The 15,138-nt window shown below is 36.8% G+C and overlaps 1 protein-coding gene across 4 annotated transcripts; it reads right to left on the reverse strand.

Annotated features, from left to right (window-relative positions):
• Positions 1 to 445: 445 nt before the first annotated feature.
• On the reverse strand, positions 446 to 14,356 carry Ada3 (transcriptional adaptor 3). 4 transcript variants are annotated; one of them, XM_071696837.1, is made up of 12 exons: positions 14,277 to 14,356; positions 13,139 to 13,193; positions 11,504 to 11,777; positions 10,243 to 10,397; positions 9,285 to 9,416; positions 8,220 to 8,378; positions 7,651 to 7,755; positions 6,123 to 6,235; positions 4,815 to 4,912; positions 4,463 to 4,596; positions 3,049 to 3,210; positions 446 to 1,126 (listed from the first exon to the last, which is right to left on the reverse strand). In XM_071696837.1, the coding sequence occupies exons 3-12, from the start codon at positions 11,754 to 11,756 to the stop codon at positions 980 to 982; spliced, it is 1,458 nt and encodes a 485-aa protein (XP_071552938.1). In that variant the 5' UTR covers positions 11,757 to 11,777; positions 13,139 to 13,193; positions 14,277 to 14,356; the 3' UTR covers positions 446 to 979. The 4 variants fall into 4 exon arrangements, with proteins under 4 accessions (XP_071552938.1, XP_071552941.1, XP_071552939.1 ...); XM_071696840.1 differs by having other exon boundaries at positions 4,463 to 4,590; positions 14,207 to 14,316; XM_071696838.1 differs by having other exon boundaries at positions 14,207 to 14,313.
• Between the last annotated feature and the right edge of the window lie 782 nt (positions 14,357 to 15,138).

Genomic DNA, 15,138 nt, shown 5'->3' on the forward strand with positions numbered 1-15,138 from the left:
TTTATACATCTCTCTATTTTGAAATGTACTCTACTCTCTTCTCCACTACCTCTATGAAAAATTACTGAGTCCTAACTCCCAAAGGCTGTGGCTTATCTACATAACTCAACCAAACTCTGCAGACCAAGACAACGGTGATTTTGATTTACAAATTGCTTACAGTTATGAGTAAGAAATGTATTTTTCACTAGCAGGTAGGCAGACAGTCATTCTTACAAGCATTCATTTTGGAAATCCACTTGTATTCCAAAAAGTATTCAAATCTTTCACATTCAATGAACAAAAGTTCATATATAAAGAAAACTTTATACTAGTTCTGCACTCAATACTCTCATATTTACTTCTCCTAGAAGCAGACTTGTCGAATGATGTATGTGGCAATGCAACATAACACACTGGCACCCATTTTCTTCCCAAATACAAAGGCTGATTAACAGTACAGCAGTGCATAACCCTATGATTTTATTACAATCAAAGAACTGCTCCTGACAAAACAGTTTCAACACTGTGTTTATATAACAATCTTTCATGAAAACTTCTGAGAGAACAAATCAAGATATCGCACCTTTCTAGTAACTGATGCACAACAAAAGGACGAGCAAGTATTAGTCAACATTTTGATTCCCTCTTCACACACTTTTTAAAAACCTCATTGAACATGACACAAATGTAGCCTTTGTTATACGATAGGTAAAAAAATAATTAACATCTATATATTTGCGTAGAACATGCAACTACACAGAGAAAGTATTGACTTACATCAACATCCTTAAGATTTAAAAATCAAAATGTTTCTAAATAGTAACGACCATATTATTCTTTAGTACACATTTCCATAGTCCATGACATCCACCCATATTTCAGTTTTAAATGACCAGACCTTGAATTATGGCACTCACATAATTTACATGAGTGTTATTGGTTGCATAATGCAAAATACTTCATTAAGTTGAATAACGTGTTTAATACATAAATATGTTTAGCAATTATTATTAGATGCTAAATCTAGTTGTTTAACAATGACTTCACGATCCTTGAGAGCCTTCCATGCAACATCTTTATCCTTCTTAGAAGGAGTTTTCTTTTTCTGACGAGCTGCTGCTATTGTTCGGTATGCCTCCAGTACCTGTCATGATAAAAAAAATCAATAATCATCTCACAATGACAGTATCAACACTATAATTATTCTAATAATTATACTACTTTTTATAAGCAATTACTTGCTACGTCTTCATGAGGTAGCATCAGGAACACAATAACAATGGCCTCATTTCTACATGTCCAATCCTAAGCTGCCATGTACAATGTACCAAAGCCAGAATCTAACATATATAGCTAGGCCCCACACTTTATTATGTGTTTACCTTGACTGCTACACATGATCTGGATCAGCAGATTATCAGCCCTTCATCTCCCACATACTATATTACTCCAAAGTGCTTACATCTCACGCCTCCTAAAAATTCAAGTCCCAGTTTCCCAAAATCTTCTTTACTCCATCCTTGCATCTCCCCCTTGCAATCTGCACTCCCAACACAGATTCTCAATGAGTCTCTCTTCAGTCACCCTCTCCATCACATGGGACCAAATCCTCACGTACCACTTACAGCTAGCAGGAATGACCAATCATCGCACAATATGGTAACAAATCATCCAGTGTTTCAACTTAAAGCAAAATTTTTATGATCAAAGTAAACAAGTAAACAAACATCTAATGAATTCATCAGATTTGGATCTGATCTATCTTCATTTACTCCATGCCTAAATTTCTGGGTGTGGATCAGATACATAAGCCTCTGAAATCACTCTCACACATCACTGAAACTAAAACCATATACATAGCTCTGGTTGCTCTAGATTGTCTCTAAATAAAAGATTGTATATCATGTATTCTGCACACACCTAAAAGCAGTAACAAGATCTATAATTCATGCGAAGGCTTAAAAGAATAAGCTTGTAATTCTATTAAATGTGTTTCTAAGAACCATACGAGAGAGAGTCTACATTTTACTGGAATGTAGCTCTATGGTCATCACTTCATTCTCCATCACTTTCACCAGTGATTCACTCTGGAATGCAGCAACTGTAATGATAATACAGCAATGAAAATTAATTTTTTTCATATGTTTCCCACCCACATTAGTAAAGTAGTACCAGGAACAGAAGAAGAAATGGCCTCATTCACAAACATTCACTCTCTAGCTGTCGTGTATAATGCACCAAACCAGTTATTTTCAGAGTGCATGTGCTGGTGTTTAGCAACCATAATGAATTTCATGCCAAAAATCAAGGATGATTGTACAAAGTACAAACCCTATTGCATTCTTCAGTAAAGAATAATACAAGAAATTTATTTTCTTAAAAAATCAAATTAACATCTTAAAAATTTCAATACATACTTTACTGTGTGCACAAAAATATTAAGTTTCAAAGTCATGCTCAGTAAACTATAAAAAGAATTGATCACATAAACTATGAAAAACTCTAGTATACTTAGCCTACCACCTTTGTATGTATACATTTATCTCTTTTATCTTTAATCTTCTTCTCATTTACACAGAATGGATGAAGTGATTACAGCCTCTCATTTCATTTACATATATCTCAACATATCTAGTTTGGAACAGGAGTTTTCTAAAAATCTCATCACCTATCATCTTCAAGGAATCAAATGCTATTGTGCATTATGTGCACAACAGCCATGGCAAGCTTCAAAAATTAGTAATACACTTAAAACTCTACATGATTAAATTTGTCAAATTAAGAAAAGAGAAACGTTCAAAGACAGAGACATAACAAACATGATAATGGGCAAATCAGAAAATGGTTAACGAAAATGACAATATATCAAATATCCTTTGTGCTCAGTAAGCCAATACAAAAACAAAAGCCTGTTCTTCACAACCTTCCTTAACATATGAGAGAGAATGCTAGCTCTTAATCCAAGGAAAAATTCATGAATATTGGCATACATTCATGAATCTATCATTGCACAAATGTCAACAAGCACAATGAAACAGAAATTAGAAAAGTATTCAAACATCCTACCTTCTGGTCTGCATCTCGGAGTCTCTTTTTAAGATCATGACGCACCAGTGACTCCCGTGCTAGGTTTAACAAGCGAGTCAATTGTGTTACATTATGTGAAGATACTGCACGAAGTTCAGACTGACATCGCCGTAACTCTGACAGAATTTCATCGTCATCGTCCTTAAAGTTCAAGAAACTTTTTTACCTACACATGTACCTTATTAGAAATCAAACACAAATCATCATCTCCATTATATATATTCATCATATACTTAATTGCTGTTTCCCATGTCAGCGAGGTAGTGCCAGGAAACAGACAAAGAATGGCCCATCCATTCATATACACATGGTGCTACCCAGCTGCACAGGAAACAGCATCACTAGTCCCTGCTTCAGTGAGGTAGTGCCAGGAAAACAGACAAAAAAGGCCACATTCATTCACACTCAGTCCCTAGCTGTCATGTGTAATGCATCAAAACCACAGCTTCCTATCCACATCCAGGCCCCACAGACCTTTCCATGGTTTACCCCAGACATTTCACATGCCCTGGTTCAGTACATTGACAGCACATCGACCCCAGTACACCACATCATTCTAATTCACTCTAGTCCTTGCAAGCCTCTCATCCATCTGTATGTTCAGGCCCTGATCGCTCAAAATTTTCTTCGCTCAATCATTCCGCTTCCAATTTATATATTACTATTTATTTATCATACTTGATAACCACTTCCCAAAACAGCAAGGTAGCACCCAGAAAGACCCATCCACTCATATACATACATCTACTCATATAGGGCCCCGATCGCTCAAGATCCTTTTCACTCCATCCTTCCACCTACAATTTGGTCTCCAGCTTTTCCTTGTTCTCCCCACCTCTGACATCTACATCCTCTTTATGAACCTTTCCTCATTCATATATATACTATTATCATTATAAATATATATATAATCATTATACTCATTTATTCTATTACACATGATTGCTGTTTCCCACAACAGTGAGGTAGTGCCAGGAAACTGACGAAGAATGACCCATCCACTCATGTGCACATATATACATATAAACGCCCAAGCATGTACATATACATTACAAATCAACATATACATATGTATATACACATACACAGACATACATATACATACACATGTACCTATTCATACTTGCTTGCCTTCATCAATTCCTGATGCACCCTGCCCCACAGGAAACAGCATCGAATTTAAGCATGGTGGTGCACACAAAAACTTTCCTACAGACTTTAATCACTATAACCAGTGATAAATAATACCATTTTAAAGTAATTATGACACATTTACAGAAGAGATTTTCCAATCTGGTTAGGCCAGCAAGTACATGAAGACTGTTAACAGCTTTTAAACTACTTATCAACTAAACTTATGGTTTTAACTTCTCTTTCAATACCATAATCTCACCTCGTTACCATAGTCTGTTTCCATGACTCCTTGTTCTTGGAGTTCTTTTTTGATTCGCTTCTCTAGGCTGGAAGCACTGCCTAAACCCAACGATTTAATCAAACCTGGTCGTGTATGTCCTAGTCCATCTACTCCTGTAAAAGATTAAATCTGAATATTTTCAGGGTCTGCTAAAATGAGTCATGTGTCTCAGTTTATCTTACACACAGGTTAAACTCATTACATGCAGAGCACAAAGGGTAATCATCACCAATATCTGGATCACATATTTGTGGTAAACATTTAATGGGACAATAAGTACATCAATATCCTGACATAATACAATGCAAAGAATAAAACAAGATGAATTTACCTTTGTTCTCAATATCAGACACCAGAACATTTTCCTCCACCAAACCAGCAATTAGTCTCTGCGTTAAAGGGCCAAGTGGTGCCACATCATCACTGCACCTAATAATAAACAACTTGTCAGTCTTACATAACTTAATGTAAAAAAATTATCATTCGTCTGTTTTACTGCATCAAACTCAAATGTGAAAAAATGCATGATATATAAGAAATATCTAAATCATGTGCCAGACACATCTTGCACATATACACTCCAACATCTAAAATCCAGCAACATTAGGCGAAATAGTCATCACATTCCAGGTCATGCTAATTATGGATTTCAAAACTGTCAAGGGAACCTGACCGCGGTTTGCATAAATACTAACTTTACATGTGGAGTTTCATTTCCTGATAAATAAGTCTGTAAACCTTAAATAACATCACATTTTTAGTTATTCACCTCACCAATCGTGGGAGTTAGTCATAGTTGTGACAACATCCTCAGGTCCAGCTTTGTCATTACGCTAACATCAAGTGTTTTTTCTTTTATAACTTTCAGATAAGCTGACATATGTCATGGGAGTTGGTATGGATGTGCTTGAAGGATTTGTAATACTCAACTGAGGCTCAAGGGCACCAAGCAAGGTGCGTGATGAAGAGATTGGAGTTGCTGTACCAAGGCATGTAAAACACTTATGTCTTTGTGAACACTTCTTCAAGACTCATTTGATTCAAGTAATTAGCTACACTCTGCAGTTCAAAAATTAACAAATGATGGAGTGTGACAATGACCAACTGCTGGGCAGTGCTGAGACAATACAAAGGCAGATACCCCACACATAAGTGCTATGCTACCGAGCATCAAATGTCAGACTATGAGAACTGCCAAAGTTTGGAATGCTGGACCGGAGACGAGACATTAGAGTGCAACTGTGTAGTGATGTACTGAGCAATACATTTATAGTGTTCAGTTAAGCAATATAAAGCATTGATGGAAGACAGAGTAGATCCCAGACTTTCACCCATACAGCACCACTAGAACTATTATACTATCAAACATATTCATCTCCTCCAACAGGGACACAGACCTACCTTTCCATACACTCCTCGATACACCCAGGGTATTTGATCCCTCAACCATCTTTTGATTCACTTCAACTCCCATAATTCCACCCACTGCCATACCCATTCCCAGGTATTGAATGCCCGTTATATCCTCCAGGCTCTCCCCATTCAAACTCACATTGATAGACATTCTGAAATAGACTTGGCCTCACAGTTGTACCTTAGCAGCGGAAATCCTAGTCAGCTAGACCAAAGCGCCACCTACCCATTCATGTCCACCTCCTTCAGAAGTTTGTCAGACATGTCAGAGTTACCAGTCTCTCCTTTGATCCCCTTCTTCTTCCCTTCTGATAATTTCAATCCTTCCTTCTGTTCATCCTAGAAGAAAATACCATGATAAAATATTAAAGATGTTGGCAAAATGACTTAATGCTTAACTAAGTGATGCAATATTTTGGCATTAGCAGACTCTGCTTGACTGACGTTATGCTTCAAATGAAAACTCATCTTCAGGAAGGTGCAATGATAGGAGTACAATTTCAGTGAAGACTTTCTCACTTCAAAGCCAACCATCCTTTCCTTGGTACCGATTGTAGCACAGCTTTAAAGCTGTAACACCCCTGGAAAAGATGACTAAGGGTTTTATAATAATAATGTATTGCTGACACTAGCGTTCCTAACAGTGTGAGCACCAGTAACCTCCCTCAGTGCCTCATGCTATCTTGAGGGAAGGATATTCTTTATTCTTCTGGGCTGCCACTTCATTTTGGGAATTTTGCTTCTGGGCACTGTAGTTCATCCACCTGTGCTTCACTATGGTTGACGCTTACCTTTCTAAGAAGGAAATTGCACAAATTCTCAACTGGAAGCACAAAAATGAGGATACAGGTGAGATTTCTAGATGCACTGGGAGCTCAAATGCACGATTAACACCTCATCAATGCCTCACCTCATTCAGGTCAAGACCAAGTGGACCTAAAACATGGCTCAGAATACTTCAAGAGCCTTGCCAATTCCATGCCTAGATATCTGCAGACGGTAATAAAGGCTAAAGGAGAAATGACAAAACACTAAAATGTAGGTGTGACATCTTTGAAAATGCACTAGGGGTACAAGTTTTTTGCAGACACTGTAACTGGCTTTTTTTGCGGACACTGTAACTGGCTAACACATCAGCTGGCAGAATTGTCTTATGGCAATAAATCCATTGCTTTTTATTCACTGTTACATTCCAATACTACATTCTTTTATACCTCTCTAAGCTCACTTTATGTCAGTTAATCACATCAAATTCACCAAATATTCTTTATACTGCTTACATAAATAATAATGCAAAAATTTTGGTTACTGAACTTGACAGCACCAATTCAGTTTCATTCACAAGCCCCTCTACAATCTACACCTCATGCTGCTTGTGCAAAAAGGCCTGCAGATACTGTTACAACTTTGAATCTTAAAAAAAAAAAAAAAAAAAAAAAAAAAAATGCTGCTCGTGTCTGGTGTGGCATAGGTAAAAACATGCTCAAACCATAACTATCTCATATAAAGGGAAAAATTATTCGTACATGAAAATGAAGACTGAATAAAGCTCCATGTGCTATGTTTGTAAGTTGTGTTCAGGACAATCTCATGGAAGAATTCAAAGACAAGAAGTACAAGATCACTTTTTGGAGAGCCATATCTAATTGAGCCAACCTGCATTATGTCAAGATAAACACAGAGAAATATCATAAATCAATTATAGAATGTTCATTAGAATGTGAAATTCATTTATAATGGAAGGTAAGCCATACCTGTAAATCTTCCTGAGCCCATCGCAAAGTGTAGTGGCGTCCAAGTGGAGGTGTTTTGTAATAGTCACTGTCATCATTAGGACTATTAATCAGGTCTTCCAGCATCTGTGAAAGAACAACAGTTACAAAAATAGCTGCTGTAGCTATGTGTATGCATTCAAATGATCATTTAATAAAAAAGAAAATTGTCTTACAACCAGCAACAAAGTCTACACACACATTTACATATCAATTCAATACTTTCTACACCTTATAATTTAACAGCTTCATCAACAACTACACCCCAATCTAGCATTATTTTCACTGAATTATGCTGTATTCAAAACAAAGGCAAACATTTCACATATGCCTTCAACTCTTAGGTAGATACACATTGGAAAATTGTGCCATCTGCCTACAGCAGCACCATCACCTTCAACTTCTACCCATTAATTATTGTTCCTTGGTAATTAAACATAATATCCATTCCATGCAACCATCAACATATACAAATAAATATCGAACTATGAAAATTCTAAACAATGGCAAATTAGTATCAACTTAAAAATGACGATGACAGGATGACTCACCTTTATGTCATCCACAGTAATCTCTTGACAATACTGTTCTACATAAGCCCAGAAGCGATTTGTGATGTCATTCTTAGGGGGAGGTGGCTTGGGCTGCTCAGGTGGCCCTAAGTCAGGTACATCAAATACAGGCTCATATTTCTGAACTGAGCATTTGACCTGACAAAATGACAAAAGATTTTTAACTATAATAATATATTACACAAAAGCTACATGAAAAACATCTTTTCTAACCTAAGGACACTATGTAAAAGACCAAATGTGATCCAATGTACAACATATGGTATCAGAAAGTAAACACTGTAATGCTTGATTGTAATAACAAAAGTGTATATAGTGTATATTCATGGTTTTTGAACAAGTGAGCAGCTGAGAGATTTAATGACTGGGCTAAGCATACAACACAATGGAGGCATCTTTAGAATGTCTGGAGAAGTGCAAGAATGAAAGCACATCTGGAGAAATGAAAGACTATGGGTTATGGCTACCCTAAGAACAAAAGCAGATATGGAGAAATGACAGACCATGGTTTATGGTTCCTCCAAGAATGAAAGCACATCAGGAGAAATGAAAGACTATGGTTTATGGCTACCCCAAGAACAAAAGCACATTTGGAGAAGTGAGAGATCATGGTTTATGGCTACTCCAAGAATCAAAGCACATCAGGAGAAATGAGAGACTATGGTTTATGGCTACCCCAGGAATGATCTCACATCTGGAGAAATGAAAGATTATGGTTTATGGGTACTCTAAGGATGAAAGCACGTCAAGTGAAATGCAAGACTATGGTTTTTGGCTACGTCAAAAATGCAAGTATGTCTGAAGAAGTTAGACATTGTAGTTTACAGCTAATCCAAGAATGAAAGCATGTCTGGAGAAAAGAGAGACTGTAGTGTAGAACAATGATGTTGGGAGAGGCTGAAGACACCCCAGTGATTATCATAAAATAAAGTTAAACCAATAATGATTTTCACAAAGTGGCACATCCTTAATCAAAAGCATAGGATTAGTTGTATTCTCCTGGGTAAAAGATAACTTACACTGCAACAGAGGTTAGACATTTACCTTTGATGGCTTAACCCCAGGTGGAGGTCCAGGAGAAGCTAAAACGTCTCGAGATTTTCCGCTTGATTCTTTCATCTTTTTAGAAGGTCTGTCACCGTCCTCTCGCTTCATCTTCTTTCCCGGGGACACAGGCTGAGTTTGAGACAATAATGAAATGATTGGATGATCAGTCCTTGTTCACGTGGAAGCTACTGAAGATTATACTCAGTTTCTAGCATTAATTCTATTCTGCAGCTTCAGAATCAAAATGAAATACATTTAAGAACATGTTTGAAACTTCTGCACTTCCTCGTTAAACAGAAAGTAACATAATGGATCCACTTAAAAACAGCAATACAATGGCTTTTGCTGATCACCTTAAAATGTTGAAAAAAAAATTGTTTCAATAATTACATGCAAAGCTTAACAGCCATATACATATGCATTGGCGGTAAAAGCAATCCTTCTGATTCCCCAAATGTGCAAGATATGGGAGAAAAGAGAACAGGGAAGAGGAGAATGATGCCCATCGCCATCCCCACTACATATATTACTATGAACATGACAAATAGCACCATCGGCAACTTCATAAAATGAGCTTTCACAATCTGGTGTAACCCATATGCTGACTGTGATAGCAAATACCAATACAAATGCTGATGCATACATTAAGACAATGACAAAATCTAGAAAAACTGTGCTAGGGTTGCCCTCTGTCAGTGGCCTGTTTAGATGTCCTAAAGACAGAAGTGGCACCGGAGTTCACCATTATGGAGACTCTTTTGTCATGGCCATCCACTTCAGGGAGTTCCCAAAGGGAACAAGCATCAGAGATATATATAAAGATAGTATTACCTGTCTCCTTAAAGGCTAGGTAAGATGTCAAAAGAGAGAAAAAGGGGAGAAAAAAGTGCAAGAAACAGAAAATCAGTATAAAATAACATGCAAAAGGTAAACAATGAAAATGACACATACTCACCGGTTTTGGTACATACTTCCCCTTCTCTAACTGGTAAATAATAGAAAGCTGGTTGCTGAGTGTAATCTGCCGCACCAAGACTGATGACAACAATAACTCTAGCTCCAACTGAAGACCATCTAACTCTTCCATAGATACCCCCTCAGCATTCACCACTGTGGATATAACATCTCTTAATGCTACATATGGTCAGGGGTTTAATAGGCAAAAAAGGCACAACGCAGGATACATTTAGTTGCATTGCTTAGGGAGATTATCTACCTTAATAAATCATGTTCATGATTTTAACTGTAAGGGATCATTCAGTAATTCAGCATCCAGAACATAAACTTCAGAAATTTTTGTGATTTAATTTCAACATTATTCGCTACCACTAAGAGATTTTTGTCTCGGTTTGATTTCTAGCATCTGTCTGCAAATGCAGTGCTATTTGTACAGAAAAGTATTACACAAAAATATAGTACACAACCAACATTATCATTCCTGTAATCTCATGTAATTACTTTATCTTTTCCACCTTCAAGACTTCTTTTATTCAAAGTGAGTATAACTAATCAGGTATTTCCTATCCTTATTTGTCTATTACAGTCAATCCAATTTATATCCATTACAATCTTGCCAATTATCAAGCAGGGTGGTCCAAGTAGACTCCTTTAAACATCCCTCTCATTACACATCCTCCATACTAGCCGTACCATCATAATAAACCTCATTGCCAATATTTTGTATAATGTTTGTATTTTAGCATGCAAATCTTATCTAATTTTTTTTCAGGGGTGGGCATGAACCTGGGAGGGAATACTTCTGTTCAAGGTTAAGAAACTAAAGTACAAACAGAAATTGATCCGTAAAAGGGTGTGGGATGGGGAAAAATAATAAAAAATGGAAGACTTGTAGAAAATATCTAGTCTCCATGTTATCAAAAGGAATTCTGAGCTGCTGGGTAGGTTAGTCCCCAGGACTGAGTGGGTGAATGGGCTGGTGACATCACCACTGTGGCAAACTCTGACTGGTTAAAGGCAGGCCTGAAAAAAAGCACGCCATAATGGTTAGCAATGGGTGGGGGAAGTTAGTACTGGAATGCTAGGATGTCCCAAACCCTTAAATATCCAAGAGATATCTCATTGTTCTTGCATCAAACCAGAAGGGGAGAGAAACTAGTTTTTTCAGGACGGTGCAGTTTCCAACAGAAATATGAATATCAACATCTTAAACATATCAAGCTTTGGAATTATAATGAGACATTAGAGTGCCTACTTACATGCTGTGTAGCGAGGAAGTGACCGACAATGGTCCAGTGCCCCTAAAACAGTAAGACCAAGGGGACACTCTTTAAGTTCCAATGGGTCATCTCGTTTACTACTGCTGCTGCTGCTACTGCTACTACTATTGCTGCTACTACTGCTTCCACTGCTACTTCCACTACTTCCTGAACGTTCCTTTTCTTTGTGACGGAATAATTTACCCGAAGACTTGTGTACACTTTTAGATTTACTCGGCGAAGGGGGCATCATTCCTAGAGGTGTTTTTCTATCCTGAAATTATATTAAAGAGGCACTTTTTAACAGCATCTGTAAAAATGCAAATATAATGTGATCACACATCTGAATCTACTGCAGCCCTTTACATCACCGAACAAATGTAATACAATGGAAAATGGAGCTGGCAGAACTCAGTAAGGATGTACTCTGAGTGATATGATCCATAAATTAATTCACCAATATATTTCTACTGGTTGAAATTCATTATAAAGATCTTTAAAAGGCGTATGTGAAAGAGTGATACTCTTACTATCAAACAATCTATAAAAAGATCTTTTGGAATATGAGACCTGTGCTATGAAACATTTTGCTGTGGAAAATTCATTATCATTTCTATGACTCACTATTTTCATTATCATTATTACTGTCATTATTAGTGTTGTGGTGACAGTGTCTGGAAGAATATGTGAAAGATGAAAGGGAATGATAACAAAAGATAACAAAATGCAGCAGGGGATGAGACAGTGAGGTTCAAAAATAAGTTTGAAAGTAGAAGACCTCAAGGAAGTGGAGGACTTTCAACATTTGTGAGTGGACTTGGTAGGAGAAAGGCTGAAGCGAGTCACAGGATGGAAGAGACAGGTTAGTTCCTATCAGAACTGACAAGTATGTGGCAGAAGAGGTGTGTGTCTCTTTGGGCAAAGATGGATATGTTTGAAGGTGTGGTAATCCAAACAGTTCTGTATGGACGTGAGTTTTGGGCCCTGAGTACATAAAAGAATGGAAATGGGTCTGCACATTAAAGACAAAGTGTCTAATAACCAAATATGAGGTTAAGCTGACTGATCAAGTAAGAAATACAGAGCAAAAGTGTCGTAAGAATGCTCAAATAGTTAGGACATTTGGAGAGGATGAGAAAAAAAGACTAAGAGAAACTTTGTGTCACGTAAAATGGGTAAGGGAGACCCAGAGTGAGACGAGGGAATGGAGTGAAGGGGGCTTTGGATGAATGAGGCCTAAACATTTTCAATCAGGGATGATGAGAGGCACTCATGCAATGGATCAGCATGGAATAAATGGTGTGATTCATTGTCAATACACTGGAATAGTGAAAATGATGTAGTCAGGGTAAACCATGAAAACAGCGTGTGGGGCTTAGCTATGAAGGGTAGGCTTTGGTTTTGGTGCATTACAATGATAGCTAAATTGGATGTATGCAAATGAGGCTAAAGTTCATCATTTTCTATGTCAACGTGCTTAAGCGGGAGAAATTATGTACTTGAAGCAATAAAAACCTAAATAAAAATAATAATCATTATCATCATCACTATCATTACAGCTGTTATTATCAATATTATGGATTTGTTAAAATTACAGCACCAATAAACTTAACACTACCATATTCAAAACTTTACCTTATCGTTTTAAAAGATGGTTCATAAAAACAGGTGTGGCATCAAGTTACAGTTCCTGGAAAGTATATGAACATTAGACCATATCATAACAAATATCACAGTTACAAGACCAAATAAGGCAAAATTCTAATTCACGAGCATATCAGAAATAACTATGAATATCACTGATTGTGATTTGCCATGAATTTGTAATAATAGTTTAATGAGTGGTAAATATAATATGACTGATAGAGTTTGATCTAGATCATTGTACTTATTCTAAAGGAGTAAATTCTATACACGTATCCTGAGTGCAATTATTTTTTCATTTGATTCTGAAATGATGCTTTAAACAGAAACTAGGTCCCTTCAAAGATATGAAACAATTTTTTTTTGACAATCAGTTTTATGTTATATGTGATATGACAGTTTTCTCTTAACTCAATATTTTCTTTTCGTGCAAACATACACATAATCACGGGTGATCTCACGTCTGATACCTCTACTAAAGCATAAAACAAAACAATTATAAACATTACGTAGCTCTCCTATTCCTACAGCCTGGACTGGGCCTAGGCTGCTGAAAGCCGTGGCCCATGGCTCAAATAGCCCCTATAGCCTGGTTAGTTCGGGACAATTAGAAAATAATTATTTACGGACATGACCTCAATTTAGTGTTTTACAACTTTGTCATATAGCGGAAAATCTGTAAATTTGTCTTAACTTTCTGGCATTCCTGTCTGGCTCTCCAAGTCATCTACCTACAACATAATCACTAATATAAACCCAGGACAGTCTGATTTACATTAGGGTCTCCTTTTAAAATACTAATTTAACTGAAATAAACTTCATCAAAAAGTTTTTGCAGCATATCGAATGACTAAGACTGTCTCAATCTACATATAAACCATATAAATAAAGACCATTAAAATCAAGAGCCAATTATAAGCTATCCTCTTGCCTCTAACACATCAGTATGGAGGCAAGGCAAATGTATGAGTCCAACACTTATTATACATATTTGACCATCTATCTAAGCATATTCTCTAAATCTAAGACTACTATAATACTTCTAAAATAATCTCATACCTTTCACATACAACAAATGAGGTGAAATTATCCTTAAACTTAGTATATAATGGAAAATACTTCAGCATACCATCTTAATAGTCGATATTGTTTACACTTTTCCCAGGGTCGCTCTCGGCGGCCGCGTTCGCCAAGCTCGAGCCTTCCCCTGCAGGCGACATTCTATTAAGATATTGTATCAAAAAAATAATTAATATACTCTCTATAAGATCACAAGATACGAATTGTAGTGCATCATTAGTTTTATCATATATTCATCATTAAATTGGCCTATAATGGTTGACAAATGATACTGAAAAATATTATTTGTATCTTAAAAGAATATGGTGTAAGTGGTTCGTCACGCCCTTGTCTATTACATTAGCAATATTTTACACCGAGGTCATAGTACTCTTATTGAATTGATATTCACAAGATAAAGATGATAAAGACTAATAATTGAATATGATGACACAGATAGTGAAGTCTCTGCTTTAAATAGTAAGATCTCATTCAGTTGATGAGGGCACTCATTCGGATGACGAGGTCTCTAGATAAATAGATCTCTCATCCGGATAATGAGTTTCTCATTCAGATAAATAGATCTCTCATTCAGATGTGTTTCTTACTTAGGTCATAAGGTCTCACTAGAAGTGGCAGTTCTCTTAATATATAATGAGGTACCCTCATTCACATGAGATCTCTCAATGAGAGGGCGAAGTCCCTCACTCATATATAGATATATAGAACTGAATGAAGAAGTTTCGTTTTACTGCATTTGACAGAGGGTGATGAGAGGCGTGCATGGGAAAGAATGAATTGGATATATGTGGTATATGGGGGCTACGGGAGGGGGAAAAGCTTTGGAATGCCAATGATTTATATCTGGGCACATTAAGCAGTCAATTAAAACCCAAGAACAGTCTGCAGAACTTATTTGTGACTAAAGATAT

This window comes from Panulirus ornatus, chromosome 61, assembly GCF_036320965.1.
Source record: "Panulirus ornatus isolate Po-2019 chromosome 61, ASM3632096v1, whole genome shotgun sequence".
NCBI lineage: Eukaryota > Metazoa > Arthropoda > Malacostraca > Decapoda > Palinuridae > Panulirus > Panulirus ornatus.